Genomic DNA, 26397 nt, shown 5'->3' on the forward strand with positions numbered 1-26397 from the left:
GGAGCCGCGCACCGACTGCCGCCGCTTTGTGGTGGGGGGGGGCGACCTGCGCTTGGAGTGCCTGCAGCCTCTTTGCTACCCAGCTCATCGAACCTGCACTGCCGTGGTGAGACAATTCCGGCTACCCCAGTTTATAGGGGAAAATATAATCCAGCCATTCGGGCAAATCCCTCCCCTCTGCTTCCCTCACGTGAATAAGATGTGTAACTAAGGTGTACCCATATATGTTTAATGTGTTGTAATCACTCCTTTTGAACCTCCTGCCCCAAATTGCTTCGTTTTCCCCACAATAAACCTTGCTGTTGTTAGAAATTTAGTAAGCACTGAGCGAGTTATTCACTCAAAAAAGTCAGGACATAAGTTCCTGTATCCTCTGTGTGAGGCGATATCCACATGTGGATCTCTCAGCAAATCCTGATAAGTTAATACACTCCAATAAGGAGATATAATAGGTCACGGATCGTGACACCAGGTCAATCAACTTTCTATTTTAGACAAGCCAGTTGAGTGCCTAAATCCAAGCAAAGTGCCTATGAGTTCAGTATTCTGTGTCTGACCCTTGAGGCACCTGAGTTCCTTTACACAACCCATAGTGCTGCAAATAACTACCTGGGTGTCTAAATACAGTACAGAACAAAACAGAGTTGTAAAATAACTTTTCAGAGAAGCAGCAGATGCATCCGACTAACACTGTAACACTACAATGCTATTAAGGGGAGAAAAAACAAGGCCCAGAAGCCCAAAAATCTTCACTCAAGTAGCCTGTTTATGCATCACACATGAAGTTCTGACAGTCTTTTGTAACTTGTAAAGTTTCTCAGTTCCAGTACATAAGGTATTCTGGAAAAGACAGTCTGTGGCCCTTTCATAGAAACACTTGGGAAACTGGAAGACTAAGAACATACAGCTGGCCTTGCCAGCTCAGGCAAAAATAATGCCTAGTACAGTATTCTGCTCTCCAACAGCAGCAACAAGCAGATGTTCAAGAAAGAGTAAGACTAGAAAAGTACAAATAGCACTCTCTCGAATATGTCCCAGTATCTATTTTCAAACCATGGGATTCCCTCCCATGAAGGACCTTGCCAAGTACTCATCCATGTCTCTCTCCCCTTGCACTTCTTGGTTTTTTTGTGGTCTCTGCAACTGTCTCCTTCTAACCTCATCAGGTGACCCTTTTAGTCTTGGCTGAAAGAGACAGTCATCCTCTCCACCCCAAATCATTCACAATGTAAGAATCACAACTGTCCACATGTAAAGACTGCATACTTGCCTAATAATTCCCCATAGGGGAAGTATTCCAGTCTTAAAGATCCTCAAAGCTCTACATGTTCAAAGACTATTATCATTATTATTATTATTATTATTTTAAGCAGGATTAAAATTAAATGCAATTCAACTCCATAAATGTACTTTACATTCACCACCCATAGAAACACAAAAACCTTATTGCATATCTTTTCAGAATTAAATAAAACTCAATGCTTTATCCACTCCTCATTTTACCTAGTGTTTATAATGATTTTATAGTCTGGGAAAAACCTGGGTTTTAAAGACTTATTTTTCAGAAATAGAATTCATACAACAATTAATAGCTTAAACCCAACCCTACACAAGCACCTTCCAGTTCAGAGTAGGATATGGGGGGGGGGGAAAAAGCACATATCTACAAGCTAAGTTGTACTTCTAATTTTGTTATTCAAATGAGAAACATCCCCAATTCACATTCATTAGCAGAATTCACATCAACTGGCAAACAAATCTACTGTCCAGTACATTCAGAAGCCATTACAGTCCACAAAACCAAAAAAATGTTAGTCATCGGGTGACAAAAGGTTCCCCCATCTCTTTCACAGCTCCCAATAGTAACAGAGGCTGCCAAGAAATCAGAGGAGCCCACAGCTGGCAACAGCAATCACAGACATCTGACTGCATGTAACTCCCATAAAAAAGCCTGGTCAAGAACAGTCAAGTAGACAAAAGCATCAGGAGAAAGTGGATCCTATAGGGAACACTAGTGGATTTATTATCATCTTAGATTATGAGCATATTCCAAATGCCTAGTATTTGTGGAAATGGACTTCAATGAAACACAAACTGAACAAACGAACGCAGATGTGTTGCTGCATCAGAGGGACCTGAAGCCTCAGATGCACCCATGCCCACCATGCAGATTGTTCAAATGGATGAATGACCACGTAGATGATAAAAGTGCTTCACCAAAGGCTGCAGGTCCCTTGTCCTCACACACACTGCTCAGCATAAAGCACTGACACCAACATGATATCACTTGGTAGCTCATACAGCACCTGCATAGTAAGCTAGTCAGTAGTTTAACAAGATATGCTGTAAGAGCAGCACATCTGGTGGCAGACCCAAAATTTCAGAGCACAGACATGTTTTCTGTATCAAGGGATCCTTCCACTATGATAGCTAATGCTGTTTTGTCTCCTCCCTCAAAAAATTCTTTAATACTACTCCAAAATCACTATCGTAGACAGACTACAGTGTTTTCATTTTCAGTCTTTCTATTCACCTGCCAGACTACTGTCCCTAACCTTCCGTCTTCTAGTTAAAAAAATAAAATTCACTCCGTTGGGTTAAAAACACTACTAGCACGTGCTTAAACTCAGTCATCTTAGTTCTGCTGAACTGGGAACAAAGACACCTGTGTTCATACACAAATCAAAATTTCAAAAATATTTAGAATCATCAAGGTTGGAAAAGACCTTCAAGATCATCAATAATGTGCCCTGTTTCTACCTGGCACCCTCAGTAAACTACCTGAAGTATTGATCAAAGTCCCACTGTTTGTCCTTTATATTCAACTGAAAGGTTTTTATTCTTTTTTTCCTCCTAAGTAAGTATGTAACTTCTTTTATGAAATCATCATTGCACACTTGAAGCCAGGTATAAAAGGACACACAGACAGACTGATGCAGATGCCATGTTTAACTCATCTGCATATTCCTTCAGGAGAACACTTCCTGTAACCCACCATTTAAAGATTACAAGAAACAAATGCCACCACATTTTTGAAAAAAAAATACCTGCAACACTCTCATCTAGCAACATCAATTACTTTATCTATCTCCTGCACTGTTAGCTGTAAGACTAATAAAGCTACTCAGCAGGCAAGGGTTTTAATGAAATAGACCCTGATTTCCTGGGTGGATCACCTGTGGTTCCAACTCTACCAATTCTGATCAAATACAAGCTCTCTTCCTGCTGCTGAGTAATAGGCTTTTCTGGATCTTGATCAAACATGCTCCGAAGGAGGGAGTGTGTAATAACATGGTGTAAAGTATTTAAGTGTGTAGGAGAACAGTTGACTGTGGTGAGAGGGAGGAAGAAAAGAAACTATTTACAAAATAATAGAAATGTACAGTTTTTATGTTTACGTCACTTGACCAGTAAAAGAAGTTCACAGCTATTCTTTCAATAAGCAACAATACAATTAAGGATATGTACTAAGCATCATTAACAAACCACGTAAGCCAGCATAAAAAAATACTGCCTTGCATTGTTACAGGTTCCTAGTTTCTACAAATCTTTTAAATTCTGTTCCCCATCTAAAGCTGAGGCATCAAGATACAAATATTCCAGAACAAGTATCTCCCAGTGGCTATCTAATGAAAGTAAGGACCAAAATAAATAACATAAAAGAATCCAACCCACTTATCAGTGACAGTTCTTATCAGTTCAAGTTCTTTTCCCATTGCATAACAAGCCTAAGTACCAACTACTTCCTGCTCCTTTCAGTGAGAGGCTGGAGAGGAAACAATTTGGCTTCCCTTCCTCTGCAAGGAAAATGTGAAAAATTGCTACTTAGTGATCCTTGTAAATCAACCCTAACATTCCTTGTCTTTGAATCTAGTGCATTGTAATAATAGATTTAATTTATAAAGCTGACAATCTCCGGTCTCTGGGTGAACTTCATGTTCTAGGGTAAATCTTACCTAATTTTGGCAGGGAATAGGGCACTTTAAAATAATCTTCATAAAATTCAATAAGTCTCCTGGTAATATTTAGAGCATAGTCCCCCGATCCTCTTCGAATTGCATCAGGTCTTGCATACAACCGTACCTGTTAAAAAACAAAGCAAAAAACTGTTCATTTCAGTATCTACATTTTAAAGCTATTCTACCTGCAGAAGGGAACTATTCTAAGGTTGTTGTGAGGTGGAAGGCTTACTCTCCTAAAGCCAAACGTGATTGCCACACATTTGTCAAAACGTGTCATAGCTGAAAACCAGAACTTCCACAATTAAAGTTACAAAGTTGAGAAGTCACAATGTCCTCCTTGTGTTGCCAAATAAAAGACTTAACACTCCTTGCATCAAAATAAATATTCAAAGAAAAACATTTACATGTGTTTGCTAGAGATAGGATAAGGGATTGGATTAGTATAATGGTTCTCTGCCTACACTGAATGTAGGCAGGATGCAGTGGCACAGTAGGAGAGAAGTTCACGGTTTGTTAAAGGCACATTACATCGAGCCCTGAAAGTCTGGAAGTATCAGTAGACGGTGTAGAAAAAAAATGTAAAAACCCTCCTCTTTTATTTTCTCCAGCAGTGACACAGATACCCTCAATGAGCTTTGGAAGCCTGCAAAAACTACCATTTATAAGCTCATTCATGTACACAAACAATTAACAATCCTGAAAACTCTGCGACTGCTTCAGGCCTCTGTTTTCAGAAAGCAGTAAGTTAAAGCTTTTTATACAAGCCACAGACTGCTGTCTTCAGTATAAAATACGTCACACATTTGACTACACAGAGCACCAAAGAGAACAGAACTCACCTTCATAATTCACCATCCAAATGTGACCAGCTTCCCTCCCAGTCAAGGAGGTAGCAGAAAGCATCACCAGGTTTCCTCATTATTCCCTTTCTTTATAGTCCTTAAAGCTTCCTCTGTGCCAAGATGACACACAGCTAGCAAGAACTGTTAACCAAGAAAGGGACAGAGCCACTTTTCACTCTCCCCCTCCTCATATGCAGTAGATGACAGTAGCCAAGGGGAAGCAGTTTGTCCGTTGTGGCTATGGCCAAAAGTCTCTACCTGCAGTACATAATGGCCTGACAAATGAGACTCTACTAAATATCAGTCCTAATAATATCTCACTAATACTTCCTGTGGTAGGATTAAATCCCAGCCAGGGTTCTGAGGAAAGCAGTGGGGCAGAAATCAGACAACATCAATGCAAACGTGAAGCAGAAATACCAGTTTTGAAATGTTGCTAAAAGCTCTGTTCTGGACCAAGAAAAGCCAATAGGATTTTCAGCTTCAGTGGAAGAATTACCAAATACTGCTTTACTTCTCTTTTCCAGAACCGGTTCAGTTATCTGAGTGGAAACCAGATACCAAACCTCATACACTGTACCTGTCAATTCTGTTTTAATCTGCTATCTCTTTGTTTTCAGTATGTAAGGACATTACCCTACTTTGTTACTATGTCCATCTTCATATTTTTTTTTATCTTTGTATCACATTACAGACTCAGTGCACAATCAGCCATAGATAGTTATCATTTGTAATGAAAAATACATAACAGCATAACCTAATGAGACATGTAATAAAGCAGACTTTTCATAATCACCACCTGCAAGCATATAAACCATTATCTGAACAATTCCAAGTCACTATCTTCGTTTACTGCTTTCTTCCAAAGTTAAAAGTGACATAGACATTAAATGTTCCTTTATCAGCTACTCTAAATGTATTTCTTAACAAAATATACATTAACCATAGAGATCCTAATTCAAGCATTTCAAAACCTTTAGTTTATGGAAAGATGGTAAGAATCACAATTAGATTTGTGACGAACACTGTTTTGTATCATTAAACCTTTATACACAATTTTGCATAATTGCTTTACTGGCACAGTTGACTGTATCAGCAAATTAGGAAAGAAGAGTCAGCCAACCAAGTATGCAAAAAATCATTCAATTTGACAGTGGCCAAATGCATCCATAATAAGGAATAGGACAACAGAAGGGAAGAAAAAAATACGTACATACAAGGAAGATCAAGGTTCCACTTATTGCATTATAATGTGTGTCTTTTGGCCAATGCAAAAAAGGCATTTAACGGTGTCTGAGATGGAGCTCAGGTAGCAAAGCTCAAAAAACTGCAATGCTGCAAACTTCATTTGCTACCTGCCTAATGCTGAATATAGTTTTATCTTGCCTGTAAAGTTTCCCTGACAGTGTCTCTGCCTACCCAGAACAGCTCTGGACTGCCAGGACTCCATGCCTCACATCAAGGTCATCCCTACATTGGAACACAGTTCAGAAATTACCCATGCCTTTGCCCTGATCTCTCAGGGCCTTTGAGGCAACAGGCATTCCCCCAACCATGTCAGCCATCTTCAAACGCCAGGTCTGCTTCTGCCTTTCTACCCAACAACTGAATGTGAAATGTATGGAGGAACCTTAGAGGCACCACCACAGACACAATTCTGGCCTCAGCAAACTCCCTCCTGGATAACAGAGTGCTACCACAGGGGACAGTCTGTGACACTGCCTATCTGTCTAGCTGTTTTGGATGACACCTTCTCAGGTGTCACTCATGAGACAAGGAGCTAGGTTCAGAGCTCAGTCTGAAGGCTGACATCTAAAAGCCAGAAACTGAAGCCAATAACTTTCACACACCAATATTATTTAATGTATTATGGACTTATCTTGACCATGTTTTAGCTCCAAGTCCATAAAATGGAGATTGTATTTCCTTAGCTTATACAAACATTCTAAGTGTAAAGTAATAAAGACTGTAAAGTTTTCAGATACTGCTCTAAAGAAGAGCTTAAATAAATAAAGCAGAATGAAGATTAAGACATGAGATTTGCTTAGGATAATTTTTTTGTTTACAGCTTTCATTTCAAAAGGCAGAAACATTGTGTTAATTTATAACTGCGTTCAACTGAGCCATAATACATAATTATTATATACTTTCCTACATGCTGTTTGATCACTATACTGAGAATTCAATTTTACATTAATTTAAATAAGAGACAGAACAAAGAATCTTCTGCAGGTTCAGACCTAGATATAAATAAAAGTAGTACATGTTTTCCTACTAAAGGTTTCAAGCTCAGGTCCATAATTCGTCACTCACTGCAATGGCACCTACTGCCCTGCAAACATCCGTGAAGTTCTTTTTCACAATCTTTGCATGATTAAGTTATACTATTATTTTCATGTAAGAAAGTGGAGAACAAAGAGAAACTGAGACTAATGCTGGGTGCCTGTCTTGACATCCCTCATGTCAAGTATACTTCACAGTTCTATTGTACACAATAAAAGCACTGTTCTCATTATATTTTGTTTCAGCAGCGAAGTTTGCACAGCTTTCTGTCTGGTCACAGGTGCCTTAATTTGGGTATTAAGAAAATTAGTAACACACAATTAGGGACTAAATGAGACTATGTCAGGTTATGTAATTTGCTCGGCATCTCACAGCAACTCTGGTGGCAGATCTGGGCAGGGAGGGAATTCAAAGATGGCACTCGGTCTCATGGCCACCTGACAGCCTGCACCAAGTATCTTCCGTATTTGGGAACTAATAAGGTAGGGACTGTTCAGACAACAGTACACTGGTGGTGTCCTGACGAAGCATAGTTCCCTATGTGTCTTAAATTACAAAAAATGCTACAAAAAATTTATGCAGGATTGTATTTATAATTACAATGTCATAATACCTATTAATATAACGAAGTTCACGTGATCAGCCTAAAGTCCAAGGTGTTTTTCTTAACTCGCTTGTACCTACATTCACAACCAATATCAATCTTTCAGCAGTTCTGACTACTAAGAAAAAAAAAAAAAATCCAAACCTCTCATTTCTTTCTCAAATGGAACCAGACTAGACTGTCTCCTTCCTACCACAAGTTTGAATCCAGATCTCCGCTTTGACATTTTTAAGACACTGTTGTTCTTATAGTTCACAGCTGCTGAAAGAGGAGATCCAACACACTTCGCTAGAAAGCATTTTTACTTCCATTAACAGCAGAACAAGAAGTTATTACAGATCTGAAATGAAATTTCTGCAATGTGTATTTTCTCTTTCTTTTTCTAAAGTGAGCAAAAATGCAAGTTGTTTACCCTTGTTTCCTCTCCAGAAGCCCTGGGCTATTTTCATGAAAACTTTATATAAAGACAATACAATAACCACACTCGGACACCATCACAGAAAAATAATCCTGAAGGATTAATTCTAAAATATTAGTGCAATAACTCGAGTTCTTAGAATTACTTTGGCAGCATTATTAGATAAAATACTAAAATATTCTGGAAAATGGTATGGTAAATTCTATGTATTTGCTATAAGGTATTAATAGCCCCATCCCCAGAGATACCCAAAGCCAGGCTGGATGGGGCTGTGAGAAACCTGATTTAGTTGAAGATGTTCCTGCTCAATGCGGATGGGTTGGACTAGATGACCACTAAAGGTTTCTTACAATCCAAACTATTGTATGATTCTACACTGCAACATTTTCTGTAGTCTATATTTCAGCATTTGTTACATAAAAGAAACCAAAGTAGTTTTAAAATATTTGTAATACCAAGCCATCAGAATAGATGAATGTGAATGTAAAACTAGAGCTGTCTCCTACAATGAGGGACAGGTTGTGATATATTCTGAGAAATATGCAACAGATTTAGAACAAATCACATCTAGCTAAAGCCAGGTTATTAACTACTGTTCATGAGAAAATCTTCTTGTCTACAGCAGGTAAAAATAATTCATCAAAAAGAGCATTAGTGTTTAAAAAGAAAAAAAAGTTTTGCTTGTCTTATGACTTCCAAGTGTTTAAAAAATATGTGAATTAGTAACAAGGTACAATGAGTAACTTCTGACAAGTCCAAACTGTAAACAGCAATGAACATCTTAATTTCTGCTGAATACTATGTTGACTAAAAATGTTTCCACTGTACCAAGGACTAGTGATAATGAATAAAGGAATGGCTTCAGAAAATGTGGAACTGTCCTATTTTTGACATTTTAAAATCAAACGGTGTTGGGTTTTTTCTTTCTCTCTTTTTTTTTTTTTTTGCATTGAAGTTAAAATACGTGAAAAAAAGAAAAAGGATGAAAGGGATGAAGAACAGTACAGAAAAACCTGCCATCTTTTTTCACTTTCTGTGAAGTATTTCAGGTCAAACTGAAGGGTTTGTTTAGTTCTGCGTTGCAGGTAGGAGGAATAAGGAACACATTCAGTGTTTTGACCACATAAATAAAAAGTAAAAATCCATTATTTACACATGTCTAACTGCAAAAAGGCTGTTGTCCAACCTCCTCCCTCTGCAGGAATTCACCAAAGGTGAAGGAAGACAGAACCACATTAAGTCCTCCCTCCAGTACTAGAGGTTGCTAAAGGTGCCAACAATACTGCAAATCTGCTTCCCCAGGGAATTAAGGAAGCTGACAAACTGACAGAAATCAGGATGTTACAGTAAGAGACTTGTAAGCCTGAAGCATGCCATACTACAGAGTCCACCACTTACTTTAGAATTAAATATCCACTTTTACCTTTGAAGCCTGATACTGAAGACATTATTCTGTACATCACCTTCTACTTATGTGTGTGTTCCCTTTGAAACCTTAATTCTTACTGTGGTTTTATCTTTTTAGGGGAGTGTCACTTTGCTTGATATCAAGACATATTTTTATTCTTTTATTTCATCTAAGAGTCAAGTTTGCTGATCATGATAATCCCATATAACAGATTGCATTAATTCAGCAAGGCATCTTTTCTTTAAATGTTTTGCCATTTTTCCATGTTTTAAGACCACGCCAATTGCCATCACTGCCTTCCCTGATGCCCTCCGAGGGATCAGAGCTCCCTGGATGAGAAATACTGCTCCACAGGACTAAAATGTGACTCCGTTTTAGCAAGTGAAGGCTTGTGAGAGTAGATGACTCATTAGGCTGTCACAAGCTAACACAACACCCCCCTGACTTCAACTGAATGGCTCCTGTTAACTTCAGGGGCTTTAAATCAGACTTTCAGAGGTGACATGACTTATCTAGTGGTGGGCAATCTTCACCAACAGCATCTGCCATGTATTCAGATCACCACACAAGTAGCTCTTGTTAGACAATTCACAGGATAGGGGGAAAAAAAAAAAAGGGAAGAAAAAAAAAAAAAAGGGCCTCTGGTCAAGACCACTGATAGTCCAGATCATGAGAAGCAGGACCATTGACTGGATCTTACATTTATATCCAATGTGCTATAAGGAAAACTCTGATGACAATGTAAAATCTTGTTTTCTCAGGCAAGCATGCATTAGGTAACCTTGTGCCAACACAGGAATCCACAGCAATTAAAGATAGTTTCCCCTCCCACCCACTTCAAGCAGAATTAAAAGTAACTTTGCCAGGTGCTTCAAAGCAGCTCAGAGTGCTTTTCCATTATGGAACAGATGTTTCTGCATATCAGCTGGTGTCAGCAATGTCACCCTGGGAATAATCTTTTTTCTTTAATCCCTTCCCTCAAAGCCAGTAGACTCCACGCGAAGCACTCTTCTTGGGAGGCCCCTCAAAACTAGCTGCAGTCCTCTGTGTAACTATACCCACAGGCTCAGCCCAGCACTGGTATATGTAGGATCTCACAATTATTTTAAAATCTCAGTTCAAAAAGCGCTTATGCATATGTTTAATTTTAAATATGAGTTTAACCTTAAACAATGTATTTACATGTTTCAGGAAGCCCTAACATTTCAACAGAGCAGCCACTTAGAAAATTCATATAAGAGAAGAAAATATTCTTATGCTCTTCATTTCAAAATCCATAATAATTCCGCACCAAGTGACACTCTCAACTTGAAAACACATCATTGCCAGTGTTCTTAAAAGCTTCTATTTACTTTATAATCTGACAGCTGTTTTAACATTTATTTTGCTCACTATTTTAGGCACAGGTATTGTTTTCATAATTGTTACAGACATAAATATACGTTCACACTACATATTTAATGCTCAGATGGGTGTCTGGATGCAACAGTCTTGCTTGTAACCTCATTGGGTCACTATTAATTATTCATCACAGACAATATCCAAAAGAGACTGTATAGTAATTAAATGTACTTACTGAACACCACAGGGATGGCTCATCTTTATATGACTCTTCTCCAAACTGAGCAGCCACATACAGCACTGCACTAAACCTTTTTTAGATATAATTATAATCTAAGTTTTTTAATAAATTTAGGATTATTATTTAAAAAAAAAAAAAGTTAGCTAGAAACACAGACAGTACAATGACCTGATAAGCTCTAAGGAAACATCGTTTTGCTGGAGGTTGGGTAGAACTTTTTTTTAAGTAAACAAACCAACCTCAATAAAGAGAGCTTCAACAATAAACCAGCTAAAATAACAGAAGTCATCACTAAAATTAAAGTTTATATGAAAGAAATTATCATGGAGGGAGCAATACTGGTAGAAAGGTTTCTCAGGAAACTAAATACAAGCACAGGGGTGCCTGAACACTGTTGCAGGACAAGGGGAAAGAGGCTTCAAACTGACATAGCTAACATTCCTGTATAAAAATTTGAAGCATTATCCTGAAGGAGAAAGAAGTAAAAAGAAATGCAGGGGAGAAACATCCATTTGCCCCATCTCAACATCTCATCTCAACAAAAACAAATGCATGTGTTTGCTGACTGCTCCAGCCAAAGATGCAATGATACCTTCTACCAGGAGGCAAAACTGTCATGCAGACTCGCCACAGTTTCTAACTTAAGAAGAGATAATAAAAGACTTGAGAAAGTTTATGAGCTGCACTCACATATAAATCCAAACACTGCTCAGCTGGCATAAAATAAAATATCACCTATATTGTTGACCACAGTGCCATTGAGATTAATTTAGAGCACTCAGGATCTGTATCATCTTGTTGAAATGGCTCAGGGACAAAAAGTGAACATGTTAGCAACTAATGTATAGCAAATGTAATTACAGACACCATTTCTGAATCATTTCAGCCGAGTAAGACTGACACAATTCCACCACCACATACTCAGCCATTCAGCCTTGACTCTTTCCTTACATCTACACTAGGGCTCATCTCATCTCACAGCAAGCCACCAACCAGGTAAGTGGGCAAACTATGCCAACCAGGTGGGTTGTGTCCAGGCAGCCCAGCCTCCTCACCCAGCCAACCACCAGGCTGGTGCTAGAGCCATCATAAGAACACATTTCTGGAGAGAAGAGAGGACAATTATAAATTTGAGTCATTACAGAGCTTCAGCCTAAGAAGCCAAGAAAAGCCTGGCTATAGTGGGGAATTCAGTGTCTGAATGTTGAAAATCTCACTGCTTAAGGCTCCTTCCAGTTCTTTGTAGAAGGTGAAAAATCAGCTTAGCTTGAAGAAACAAAACCCCAAAGATTTACATAATTTACCTATTATACATAAAAACTCTGCACCACAGCACCAGCAGTAAGGTAATGTGAGAGTTAGCTTCTCCTTCCAGGAAGGATTTACAGTAGACCTATCCCAAAAGGTAGCACTAAGTTTCCATTGCCTTTCATTGGACTGGGGTTGTACTGGCATTTAAAAGAATTCTCTTATTCAGAGTATTTATCATCAGCTACTTTATAATCAAAGCATTCATACTGCAAAATATTAATAAATAACATTTCACTTGCTCTTGGATAAAAAACAGAGTTTCAGAAGTACACAAGTTTAAAGAAAGTGCTAATAAGGGACCTACAACATTCAGCAGCCCTACAGTATGACCAACTTCACCTGGCTAGAGACTGCTCTGTCACAAGCACACAGATGTTACCTTATTTCAAGTGATTCCATTTGAAATTAGAATCTGCAATTATGAAAACTGATTTATATCTTGGCATTGTCTAGAGGCTGTGAATATGACAATGATGTTCCCCTGTGCTCAGTCAGCTACATAAGTAGGAGCAAGGGTTGACTGTTACTCTGAGGTCTTTCTGTCTAAACAGAGACAAGGCAAAACATGGGGGAAATGAACTGTTATTTTCTCTATTTTATAAGTAAAGGATGCAGAAAGATGGGCTTTTATCAGTAAGAAAAATCTGAAATAGAACTCAAATTTCCTCACTGTCCTGAACTGATAAATCATCTTTCATCATACATCAAATTACTATTCCTGAAACATATTTTCTAGTATACACCTCTCCCATTAAAAATTTGCAAAAAAAAATTTAAAATCTTATTTTCAGGTCCCTCAATAACAAAGTGTTTTCCAAATACAGACCTAAACTATATTCCAAACTGCAGACCAGGATCCCTGAAATTACTCAGATTCAGAAGACATTCTGAATGCTGCAGTTCCTCATGTTCAGCCACATCTAGAAGTAACCATTCCATTCCTATAATACCTTTGCAAAGCAGCTACTATGCTGAGACTATTTAGCTTTGTTTAGAGGGAAAGACTATTTTGTTACTCACAAGAAATTACTTCAAGATATTTCAACACTGTTCCCCTACAAAATAGCTACTAACTGATGTACTTATCCAGAGCATAACAAAAAAACTGGAAGAAGATAGACACAGGCTGTACATAACAATCCAAAGAAGATGACTGAAAAGAGCACACTGGTACTTTCATGTGTCACGTAAATTCAGCACAACCGCAGTGGAAATCATAGTCTGGTGGAGGTATATTTCACCAGATTTATCATGTTTCCAGTTAATCTTTCTTGGTATTAAAAAAAATAAAAAATAAAAATTTGTGGTAGATAAAGAGCACAGATGACAAAAAAACAAAGCAGAAGCATAGTTCATCTGTGAGCTCATATGCATTTACTCAACGCACAGCTTGTTAGCACAGCAACAAGCACAAGGAACATAGGAGATTATCTTGTGAACTACATGTAAACTTAATGGAAAACTGTTTGCAAGGTACTGAGTTCTAAAGTACTCTTTAAAATTCGTTGGCATTGAGGAAACTGGGCACTTTGTAGACAAGTCTGCATTATGCTGGAGTGCGCCCAAAACACTTTTTGAAAAATTGTACCTAGCCCTTAGGAGGAAGAAAAATACACAATTGAAAATGTTGTGCTCTGGCTGGTATAAAATCCATAACAAAACCAAAACCAGGTTACATCAATAAAAGCAGCAGCCATATTAACAGTGAGAGTTCCTTCAGGCTAAAAGCTTGTTGGAGCAGAGAGACGAACAATTTGACCAATAAAAGCAAAATCTATAAACCATTAAACAGGGAAACCAGAAGTCAAAATTTTCATACTAAAATTCACTAAAGAAAATGTCATCAATCATCCATTTCTGATTCTCAACTAATATCTAAAATGTTTCTTAAAACCCTCCAAATCCACAGAACAATATAAAAATAAAACAAAAAGGCCTTATGTACTAGTAGCATCTAAACACTTTTGCACAACTAGTTTCTGATAAAACCATGGGCAGAATAAGCACTTCAGCAAGAGAAGATAAATTAAGAGAGATGCAGTTATCTATCAATAATGTCTCCAACCCATGCCTTGAAGGATTCCAGCCCTCTTCTGAATACACCAATCTCGGTATATAACATGACAATTATTAAAAAAGAAAAAATCCAAAAGAAAAATACAATTATAAATAGAAAAAACAAAACAGAAGGGTTTAATCAATTAGAAAATTAGTCCGATCTCAGAACTTCCATCTGAGAAAGACTAAGGCCACAAACAGGGATGAAGGTGATTAGTCGCTGAACCAGCAACCAGCAGAGACACAGATGAGAAGTGGCAGATCACAAACACACAAACTGGCAAATAGAGGCTTTTTGCACCTTAAGACAGAAGAAGCTGAAAAATTCAAGTACTCAGATATATTCAGAAAAATGTGATAAACAACTCTGAGGCATGCTCATTTTAATCTACACATGTTAGTATAACAACATGTGAATAGTTTAAATTAAAATACTACAAAATGTTTAATTGCAGGGTTATAAATCAAATCCCTTGCAATATATTAAATACTCATATTTTTATTATTATGAAAATATATTTTTGCACATTTTATGATTCGAATTACATTTTTCATCTTAAATCCTCCACTACTCAGGACATACTGCTTATTAGGAAGATGCAAGTTAATCAGCAAAGTCCTCTGCATGCCTATGGAAATGGTCTTTGCTAACACTTTCTGATCAGCCAAAACTCAACCATCACATCTGGTTCACATCTGGACAACAGTCAACTAACCAGCTAAGATTAAACCAGGTCTGGATGACCATAACACAGCTTGCCCAAAATAAAACAATATGGCAAGAGCTGACCTCTTCATTCATACTGATGTATTAACGTTAAATTAATTTAGAATAGAGTCACGTCTAATGAGATACAGGATTAAAACCCTTTCTTATAAAATAAGTCGAGGCACATCCTTCCCCAGGAAGCTAACAAGCATAAAATGTGACAGGAGTCCAACAGATTATGAGAAAACTGAAAGAAGGGAAATATTTCTGAAACCTGCATTTTCCAAACTTTTAGATGCTGCAGGTGTGGCAGTGACACTGCAGGCAACACTGAACTCACACTACAGGTTTAAGATTTAAATAAACAACCAATAAGGCATTTTTGTCATAATCATTTCTTCAATTCCAAAAGCAATAAAACAGACTCGACAGATATATTCCTTTGCTGACAATGGAGAAGATCACCATTGTCTGAACAGTCCTTTCTTCCCTTTCCTCAGCTGATGAAGAAAGCTATTCCCCTGCTCAGCTTCCAGTTGACATCCATGTCAATATAACAGCTTCATTAGTCTCTCTCTTTTTAACACTTTCTGGGAGTTTAAGACAACATTCCCTCTCATGATACATACCCTGACTGCATAGTGCAAGGTACACCTTTACAATGGCAGGCTCTATTTGCTCTGATCCTGTCTTTGCCCACAGCACAAACTGTGTCTAAAAACAGAGATCTGCAGATGAACAAACATCAAGAACAGTTATTAGGGACAATATCAACAATGTATGAGCAGCAAGAGCATTTGTGACTACCAAAAGTACTGACATGAATAAACACAAAATTTTTTTAAGCTTCCATGGTATATGAACATTGGGAAGGATAAAGCCAGGACTTTATAAGGATGATGCTTCTAGGTTCAGTATATCAGAAAAGGATTTCCAGTAGCTTTTTTCCCCCCAGTTTCCTAGTGCTTGACTGTTGTTGGCAGGGCAGTGAAAAAGGACAAACAGTCTGAGCCTGTAGGCAGTTTAGGTATGCTGATTATTTGCAACAATGTATCAGTGAGGAGGGGAAGGTTGGGAGGGGCGTGCATCTCTGCTTGAAAATTGGACTGGTGAAAGATGCAAACTACCACTAACGCCATTGGGAAGCAGGAAGATCATGAAAAAGAGAAGGGCACTGAAGGAGCTAGGCAGAGAAAGCATAAACCAACAAGTTGAAAGTCTTCAGATCAGTGTATGAAGTGACAGAAACTGCTACCAAAAGCTTGTAAGAAAAACATTTTTATAAATATCACTCACTATTATTCTGCTGCCAGTTTTGCCTAAAGCTCTCAAGCAGCTTTTTTGCTACCGCCTCTAAAATATCTACAGTGCTTTTCCCATGAGGGTCTTTTAAGCTGCTGTTTCCTATTAGGCAGAGAAAAGAAGAAATAAAAAGTATGAGGGAACAAGAAATAAATCCCAGGGAGAAGCGTCACTGCTGGATCGCATGCTCAGAGTACTGACTGACTCCTTCTTAAACTAAAGGCTAAAGCTTAAAAATGTTCCTTTGTTCAAGGTCCAGTCAATCTTATTGTCAGCACCCCCAAGGATTAAGCCTATGACAGACAGCCTCCAGCTGCTGTACTTTAAGGACTCCCAAACACTACAGAGCCAGCTGCTGTTCTCAAGTCCCTCTGTGCTTTACACTCGTGAATCCAAACAGGCCTTGTGACTTTACAGCTGTATTTGATCACTGCCCAGATTGCTCATGAAAATACAAAAAAGGTTAGTAGCCACAGATTATGGTAAACAATTGTTAGAGTACTATGCCTCTGTTTTTCTAACAAAATGAAAGGGCCTCATTACTCACAGAAAAAAATGACTAAACACAGGATCACTGCAGACCTGTAGAAGGTAAGCTCAGCCTGAGAAAACAGTAACCTCTCAGAGGAGAGGGCAAAATGAGACACGAGCAAGAACAGCAGCAGCCTAGACCATGCTTGTGAGGAAAGAGCTGCCCTAGGCAGCAGACCATGGTGCAGAGAAGCTAGCAGGCACGCTGGCATCACTGGATGTTACAGTCCAGCATCACTCAAGACTCATGTACAGCAGAGGCAGAGCTGTGTCTGAGCTAATAAGCCTTGACTTGCAGCACAGTAAATGACCTGGGACATGACGCTCCGCTCACATTGCTATCCCACTCTCTGTTCCAGAGGCAGCTAAGTCAGTGCCAATTAAGGGATCCCCATGCTGTACCTGCATCGTGCTCCACAAAGGATTACTCATCACACCTTAAAAAGAACAGATGTGCTTCACTCATTTTACACCAACACAGGAATGGGGTCATATATGAGCCGTGCAGTAGCTGTAAGTTAGCTGAACAGCCATTGCTCTCCACATCCTTCCCCTTCTCCATCATTTTCTATATCTAGGCAGAACACCACAGATCCTCAGGCAGCTGCAAAGGCTGCTCCGTTGGTCTTCTCCAATCCAAGTTTCACTGATGCATACTCTGCAAAGCTCACTCACTCAACCCTGAGAAATAACTCTTCTTTGAATGCTGATTTTTACTGTAATTACTGCTGAGATGGTTAAGGGTTTTTCAGACTCTTAAGCAACAGGCGTTCTGAAAGCTCTAAGGTGGTACTAAAGGGAAGAAAACAAACACAACAGTTTAATAGGCAGTGGCCTTTCAGCTCATAAAAATTGAAGCATCTTTATCACATGCTAGAAAGAGCTTGTTCTTGGAACAAACTCCAAATCCTAGCTCACTGAGGGCTCAGGAAGTATGGAAATAGACCAAGTTACTAAATCACTCACACAAGCAAGCCAAGTAAGCACAGCAAGGAAAAGATCTGATAGCACTTTACGCCCTTTTGTTCCTGCAGCTTGAAACAAAAACTGAGCTAAGAAAGCAAATACAGGTTTAAAGGTTTGTCTACACCGAACAATGAAATGTTTGAAGAGTTTACTTGTGATGCATTTAAGCCCCACATTACACAGTATGATCACAACTATATGGTCTCTCCATTTAAATTAGTGGTGTCTCTACACCTGACCTTAATGGGTATGTTACCTATCCCTGCTAGTTTATGTATTAATAGCTTTCCTAGCTGTACACTGTCCTGCATTAATAGGGAAGTATTCAAGGATTTAAAATTGTCATCAATAGCAATACAAAGAATTAGAAAGTATGGGAATGCATGAAACATATGATCCTGTGAACAATTCTATCTTATTTAACTTCCATGATGAGAGTTAGCAGCAACCTGAGATCATTCTCTGGATACAAAAACAGGGCTCCCAACCGGCTTGTACATTGTTATCTAATCTGAAAAGAAGACAGACCTCCAGTTCAGAAGCCTCCTATACACTTGTGTATTCTGGGATTCATTGACTAAAATGAATAAGCTGGAGATTAACAACCTAGAAAGCTAGTGTATTTTCAGCTGTACAAGGTGTTTAGAGGCCATTTGCATTCATCTGTGAGCCAAGATAAACAGCCAACAGCACATTACACTAGTATGAAACTATCTAGAACACTGAAGTTTAACTGAGAGGGAAGGGATTACAATATTGCTATATTATTATTATTGTTATTATTATTATTATTGGTGGTGTTATTATTATTATTTTGAAAGTAGGTACTGTGTAGACACAGCATCCATGATTACAGCGTCTGTGATTCCACAGTCAGCTATGTGCAAAGAAAATTCAAGCTTGCAAACAGTTTGCAGATGTTCAAGACTACATTCATTAAAAATACATTGTCAGAGCCAATCAGGAACAAAATGCAAGTTTGCAAAAGTCTTTCAAAGTTGCTGTGAATTCCTTTTTGTATTTTTATTCCAGTATGGGCATATTCTAAAATGAATTATGTTTCCATTCTGCATTTCCTACAAACAACGCAGCGCTGTGCCAATCCATAATTATTTGAAACATTAATATTATTTTAAAATAATACATAAAATATATTTTTATTATTTCTTTTGATAAAATGAAATTGATTAGTTTTTATACTACTTTTGATTACAGTGTAACTTGATCATGTAAATACTACCTCTATAGCCAAAACCCTCCCTTGTAACTCTGCTTTCAACATCCAGGGATTCAGCTGCCTGCATGCCAAGGTCCAGCTCTGGTATTGCCTAGCTGTGAACCTACTGAAGAGGTGCTATGAGAAAGTCTGGAGGCAGATAAACACATGGAAATTGCAGAGGTTAAGACTACAGAGACGGCATCAACACAAATGTATAAAAACAAAGAGAGGCTAGCTGGCCCCACTGGGAATCATCACCTTCAGTCATCACCCTCATCAGTACCATCAAAGCTGGTGAAGGTGGCAGCTCAGCTACACTGAGAGTCTGCTGAATGGAGCCATGCAGCAGAATCCTTCCCCAACAGCCAATGCCTGCCAGGCCAGCAAAGACTGAGAGCAATGGTGAGCACACTAACACTGAGCCTAGTAGTTCATTAATTCCTAGGTATCTTTTGTGTGTGTTATAAAACAAATAGTTGTTTTACACTTAAGGTGAGTGCATCCTGCTTGCAGGATCTTTTTAAACTCAGCCCAAAAAAAAACAAAGATAGGTTATAAGAGGACTTGCCTTGGCTACAACAAAATTCCATTATTGGCAAAGTCAACAACTGAACAGAACTAAACATGTAAGTCATACTCATTCTTGTGACTTTACAGAATCAGGACATCCATTTCCCTCGCAATCAACTAATAACAAAGTCATTTATCTTTATAATAATACAAGAATAAAATACAAAAGGCATGTATTTTACTTAAAACACTGTCTGGAGTTAGCCATACTGGGCAATTGTGTTTTGCCAGGCACTGATTTGATTTTTCATTGTACTGCACTGACAGCAAAGTCATTTATCTTTTTTCAGCTCCCAGTCTCCTTTTATCTTTTTCTTACACTTCTGTATTTTTCCTCTATCCTGCAGTGTTGCTGAATGCTGATGAGCAGAAAATGGTACAAAACCACATACAGCCTCTTTCAGATTAAAAATTCAGGTATGAAAGATCCAGTTTTTCCATGTTAGAGTTCCCAAAGCAATTTTATATTTGGCATTGTCCAGCTATATAAAGACCAGTGAAATACTTCATTAGCTGTCTTTCTCTAGCATAGACAGACTTTCAAACAATGACATGATTTTTCTTTTGTGGTTCTAACCTGCCCTCTGTTAAGAGAAATCATCTTCCGGTAACTGGACCCTTGGATGTTTTAACAAAAAAATAAAGTGACCGATGCAAAAACAGTTTTCCTTATACCAGAACCACAGTTTTTACAATTTTTTGTTCATTCAACTTGTGATACTTGTAAATTACTAGCATTCCACTAAAATCAGGAAAATCAGAAATATAAAGAAGAAAAAATTATTCCTGGTGTTCTAGTACTTATCCTTTAAGTGTGTTAGCATCTCACCAGGGATGTGCAAACTTTTTCAGTTCACCAGCTGAACTTGTCTTCTTAGTTTGTGAATCAAGTTTGAATCACGCTTTAACCCTGTTTCCCACCACAACAAAATCAAAGTATTTACTGTCATGACAGACAATGCATCCTTCTAGAAATAAGGCAGAGTAAGAAGAGTTGTTCAAAAAACAAATGTAACAGAATTACAGTCAAAACACAAAAGCTTATGGTTAGGCTGATGCTTCACAAAGCAGATGTGACAGACGCCTCAGATGTCTTTCAGGTCCTAAAGCTCTCCAAGATGTACACGCCTACATACAAGATGGTACCTGTACCTCCACTGTCAGTCAGTGGAGGTCTGTTCAGTGGAGTTATTAGAACCTAGAGTGATTCAGAATATTCGACAACAGGTACACCTACATCAGGTCATCTGACACTGACTAAAATACACTCAAAATGTTTAAGATGTTGGCCAACTTCAGCATAGCAATTTCAAGTGTTGATGTTACCAGACTTCTCACATAGCAGTGACCTGAACCATAATTACCTATGACTTCTAGCAACAACCCATTCAGCTTTTCAGACATGTATATTACTGTATTGCCAAAATAATTTTCAGCTTTTCAATAAAGATTCATCAAAGTTTCCTGCAACAAAATAGAACACGCATCTGAGATAACCAATAAGGAATGTGTCCAAAACAGACATGGACATATGTGCCAAAAAGTGTGCATTGTGTACAGAATTATTCAGAACAGTCACATGTACAAAATGCTGCAAGTGAATCTCATAATAACAAATGAAACATTGGTAAGTGCAAAGAAACACAAACAGGAACAAAAATAACCTTAACTATACATATACAGTAATAGAGTCTAAATTATTTACAGTTCAGGGGACATTCCTAGAGGCAGGTCTCTGAAAATGTGAGCTCACTGCTCAGCAGATATTCAATAAGCAAACACAATGTTACAACTGATTAAGAATAAAAAAGCATTATTATGCCACAGAACAAACTCAAGCATATCAAGTTTGAGTACTGCAGGCAGTTGTGGCACCACCCTCTCTTTCGCTCAGTGTTTCACAACAGGCACTGTAGAACTTAAAAGGCAGAGAGAAAAGTGGTAAGAATAAGGAGAGATGTGAAGTGAATCCCATACTATGAGATTATTAAGTACTTTTGAGTTGTGAAAAAGGACAGCTAAACCATCTATAAAATCAGGACTGGTACACAAGAAGCGAATTAAGAACAACCAGTCACTAATCATCCCAGCACAAAAAGAAGGAAACCAATGAAACTGTGGAATAAATGCATTCAAGTAAACGAGACATGCAAGTAAAATACAGCTCTCATTGCCACCAATTGTTACGGAGAGCAAAGTGCAACAGTTTCCAACATGGATAATGTACGATCATGGAGAGCAGATTCTTTAGAGGCCATTAAACCAGTGGCCCATGTATAACTCCAGGTCAGGGTCACTGATAAACTGGTCTCCACATAGGACACAGGAAAACATTTTTCTCTGTAGCTGTTCTTACAATAAGCACTTTTCTTTTTTTTTTTTCTGAAAACACTGGCAAAAAAAAAAAAAGTCCATGTAATCTAACACATGACCTGAAGGCCAGCTCTGACGGTATGTCCCTTGCACAGTGCCTCTTCCCAGTCAATAATACAACAGGTTTTTTCCCCCCAACTATAGTGAACAGCACAGCTAGACCCCAGGAAATAACTCATAATGGGTTTTTAATAATTAGGAAGGTGAAGCAGGGTTAGAAAAATGGTAAAAACATCTCACCTCTCTGAAGAGTCTCACCTGTAATTCACACATACCAAGCACCTGACACTAACTTCTTCACCTGAGTAATAACACGAGCAGCTTGGATGTGAAAGAGTCTCATGTCCACAGTCAAAGTGGCAAAATACTTTCACAGTTTTATATTGTTCTTACTCAACAACTATGATGGCATGTGACTAAAAAGGACAGCCATGCAACTTCTCCTCCCAAGTTGGATCCATGGACTACCCACACATTGGGTGAGATGGTTCAGTCAAAAGGTTGATGGTTCAGTTGAAATGTTCATTTTTTTCTTTAATTTCCCTCGGGATTATAGCAGTGAGCAGGCTCACTGTTTAGCCACAGATCACTAGAACTGACAGATAACAGCAGAAGTGTGCAGCCAAGGGAGGAGCTCAGTAGCAGCTCTCGGCTACACTGTTACATACCACACTAAACTGCAGCCTATGGTTCAGCAACATTACTTGAACTTCTTCTGCTGAAAAGGAAAACAGAAGTCCTTGGATCTGAAGTACAGTAAGTCTGAAGTGACTAGATGCAGGCACTGAAGAAAAAGAAAAGGATATAAAAATCTACAATTAAGAGTTGGTAGGTACTGGGGAGCTTGTCCAAGTTCAGGTGATGGAGCTCAATAAATATGGAAAAGCACTTACACATGTAAACGTTTACTGTTTACTGTACTGTTACTGTTTACTGTAACTGTTACAGTAGCTCAACCTAATGAAAACACCTCAACATTGTTAAATCTCCCCTGCATTTGAGAGAAAGCATCTTTCAGAGCAGATTGATTCTGCACGGGACGCAGTTTTGCTCTTTTCTGGACTTCCTCATGTAGGTACTGCAAGGTATCATTGTACTGGTGAGCTCAATTAGGCAATAGACTATATAATTAAATGTATTTAAATATTTTAAATGCTGTTACAGCACATATGTGTATAGAAAACAGTACTCAGGATATTTCTTCTTAGCCATCAACCCCTGAATAACAGAACTATGCAACTAGGCAACTCTACACTACCAGCTGCACTATGATTCACGGATTCTTTTTATCCTCATAATACTTCATGGTAGCATAATCATTCCTAGTCATGTGTGACTCATCAAAGCATTTTGTAGTAAAGACAAATGTCATAATATGCCCTATTGTAACCATGCAAATTACAAATCTTCATTTCCATACCTAAATTACATTTTTGTTGAACTTTTTCTGCTGCTTAAGCAGCTCTCATGTACAAGCTAGTCAGGCATTTTGAAGTTGTTTCATAGAAAGGAGTCACAAGCTTTCATCTCCTTGACTTTCTCAAGCTACTTCATGCTTTCCACATCACCGTTTTGAACTAGGTTCTTAACTCGAAGCTACCACTGTATCTCCTCTATATGCTTCACATGTTTCTTCTGGCCAGAAGCTAATGTGATTTGACTCAGCAGACAAAGTATACAATACTTCCCATAGCAACTCTGAACGACTGCTGGTCCTCTGTGGATCATCAAAAGCCACACAATACAGATACACAAGGAGAAGTTTCAAACTTCTTTTGTCTACACCAAGATGTCATGCTGCCAGCCAAGTCATCTTTCTACTACCTTGAAGCCTATTTACTTGTTCTATCCCCATCCACAACAGATGTTACATTTATAAGTAGACAACATAAAAAAAGTCTACTCTATTTCTAAATCCTCTGCATATTAAAGCTTTTTTAAAAGTGATCTTTAGGGTCAGTGGGTGACTGCAACGTAACTTTAAAACTACTTGTACTGCCTAAATTTTCAGTTCAGACCAAACAGGCTTGGTTCAAAAAGAAACATGAAACAGCTCCAAGGAAAGCAAAGTACCACATTCTGCATTTTTTTTAAACCAGTCACAAAAAGGCAATACCACCACATGTCACGGATACAATGGCAGATCGCAATAAAGCTTGCTAAGAACTGGGGACCCACTGGGACATTCAGCATGACCTGGACAAGATGGAAAGTTGGTCAGAGAGGAACTTAATGAGATTTAACAAAAGCAAATGTAAGGTCCTGTACCTGGTGCAGAACGCCACGCATCGGTATAGGTTAGTGTCCTGGTTTGAGCCAGGATGAAGCCAGTGTTCCTTTTACTGACTTTTTTTTCCTTCAGTAAGCTTTCTTTTAACTAGCAACTGTGTGTTTTGCTAGGCTGATAAGACACTGGAATGTTTTTCTAACTACTGAGGCTTCAAGGTCGCACCTTCACTCTGCCGGCTCAGACACTACGGGGAGATCTGTGATGCCCCCGGAGGAGGCTGAGTTAGACAGACAGCAAAACTGGCCAGAGATATTCCATTCCATATATCTACATAAGCTCAAAGGAAGGTCAGAGATCACAGAAGACAACTTCCTTCCTCCTTTTTTCTTCCCTTCTCTTCCATCCATGGCCGGTGTCCGGGGAGGACTCTGTTCATTCTCCATCACTGTCGACCCTTAGGCTCAAGCTCTCATGACCCTCATCACTCTGTGCTTTCTTCAGCAGCAGCTCCGGGATTCCTCGGGACTCTTCCCAGTTCAGGGAAGTGCTGTGGGAGTTGCTGGGGGTGGGGGGAGGCGAGAGGTTTTTGTCCATTCCTGAATATACCTGTATATAATTGTATATATTTTCTTGTATCATTCATTAGTGTTTAATTAAAGCTGTGTAGTTTAGTTTTCAATCTAGCCAAGTCTCTCTCTTTTTCTCTCTCTCCTTCCCTAGCTAGGGAGGGTGGAGGGGATCGAGAGCATTGTTGTCAGACTTGAGTCAAACAGTGACAGTTAGGGGCTGAACTGCTGGAAAGTAGCTCTGAGGAGAAGGATCCTGGAGTCCTGGTAAGCAATAAGTCAACAATGAGCCAGCACTGTGGCTTGTGGCCAAGAAGGCCAATGGTATCTTGGGACGCATTAAAGAAGAGTGTGGCTAGAAGATCAAGGGAGGCCATCCTCCCCCTTTATTCTGCCCTAGTGAGGTCACATCTGGAATACGGTGTTCAATTCTGGGCTCAGGCTCCCCAGTTCAAGAGATACAGGGAACAGCTGGAGAGAGTCCAGCAGAAGGCGACAAAGACAACTGGAGGACTGGAGCATCTCTCTTACGAGGAAAGGTTGAGAGCTGGGACTCTTCAGCCTGGAGAGGAGAAGACTGAGAGAAGACCTTACTAATGTCCATAAATATCTAAAGGGTGAGTGTAAGGAGGATGGAGTCAGGCTCTTTTCAGTACTGCCCAGCAATAGGACAAGGGACAATGGATATAAACTGGAATGTAGGATGTTCCATCTGAACATAAGAGAAAATTTCTTTATGGGGAGGGTGACAAAGCACTGGAACAGGCTGCTCAGGGGGGTTGAGGAATCTCCTTCTCTGGAAGTGTTCAAGACCTACCTAGATGCAGCCCTGTGTAATGTGCTCTAAGTGATCCTGCTTTAGTAAGGGAGTTGGACTAGATGATCTGTAGAGGTCCCTTTCAACTGTGATGATTCTGTGATTCTATGTAACTAAATCTCAAAATGAGAAAGATCCCAGGTTCCATAAGAAAACCCTGACATGTGTCCCTTCAAAGGAAACAAAGGGAATAGAGAAGAAATAATATACATCCCTTTCCCAGTAGGAACTAGAATAGCGAGAGTTTAAATTCAAGTACAAAGGCAAACATACACTACATAGACATCACAGATGCATATGCATCTCTGCAATTAGATGGACAAACATTTGCATGAATACAACTTGAGCATAAGATGATAGGAGGCTTCCAAGTGAGGGCAGAACGCTACTATTACCTTTGCTGGTGCTTATCACAGAAAGGTGATATAGTGAAAGTACTGTGGGGTGAAATATGTCAGATATTCTCTGTGATCACTCTGTTATTTCACACATTTCAAACACATTTAACACATTTCAAACATTGCTAAGGAATAAAAACCAAAAGAAAACCAAGTTTGGGCATCACTCCCTTTCCATCACCTGAGTCCAGACAGCAGAACTTCATTAAGATAAGGAGAATTATTCTTTTAGACTCGAAGGGGGGGGG

General features: G+C 38.8%; 1 protein-coding gene across 1 annotated transcript in view; it reads right to left on the bottom strand.

The window, feature by feature from the left end:
• The window catches only part of TRHDE (thyrotropin-releasing hormone degrading enzyme), a 205995-nt gene that overhangs the window by 169148 nt on the left and 10450 nt on the right, over positions 1–26397 (bottom strand). Inside the window, exon 2 of the mRNA XM_010003071.1 lies at positions 3957–4083. Coding sequence (XP_010001373.1) covers positions 3957–4083 — 127 coding nt within the window. The remainder of the gene's footprint in view (positions 1–3956; positions 4084–26397) is intronic.

Source organism: Chaetura pelagica, unplaced genomic scaffold (assembly GCF_000747805.2).
Source record: "Chaetura pelagica isolate M959 unplaced genomic scaffold, ChaPel_1.0 scaffold288, whole genome shotgun sequence".
Classification (NCBI taxonomy): domain Eukaryota; kingdom Metazoa; phylum Chordata; class Aves; order Apodiformes; family Apodidae; genus Chaetura; species Chaetura pelagica.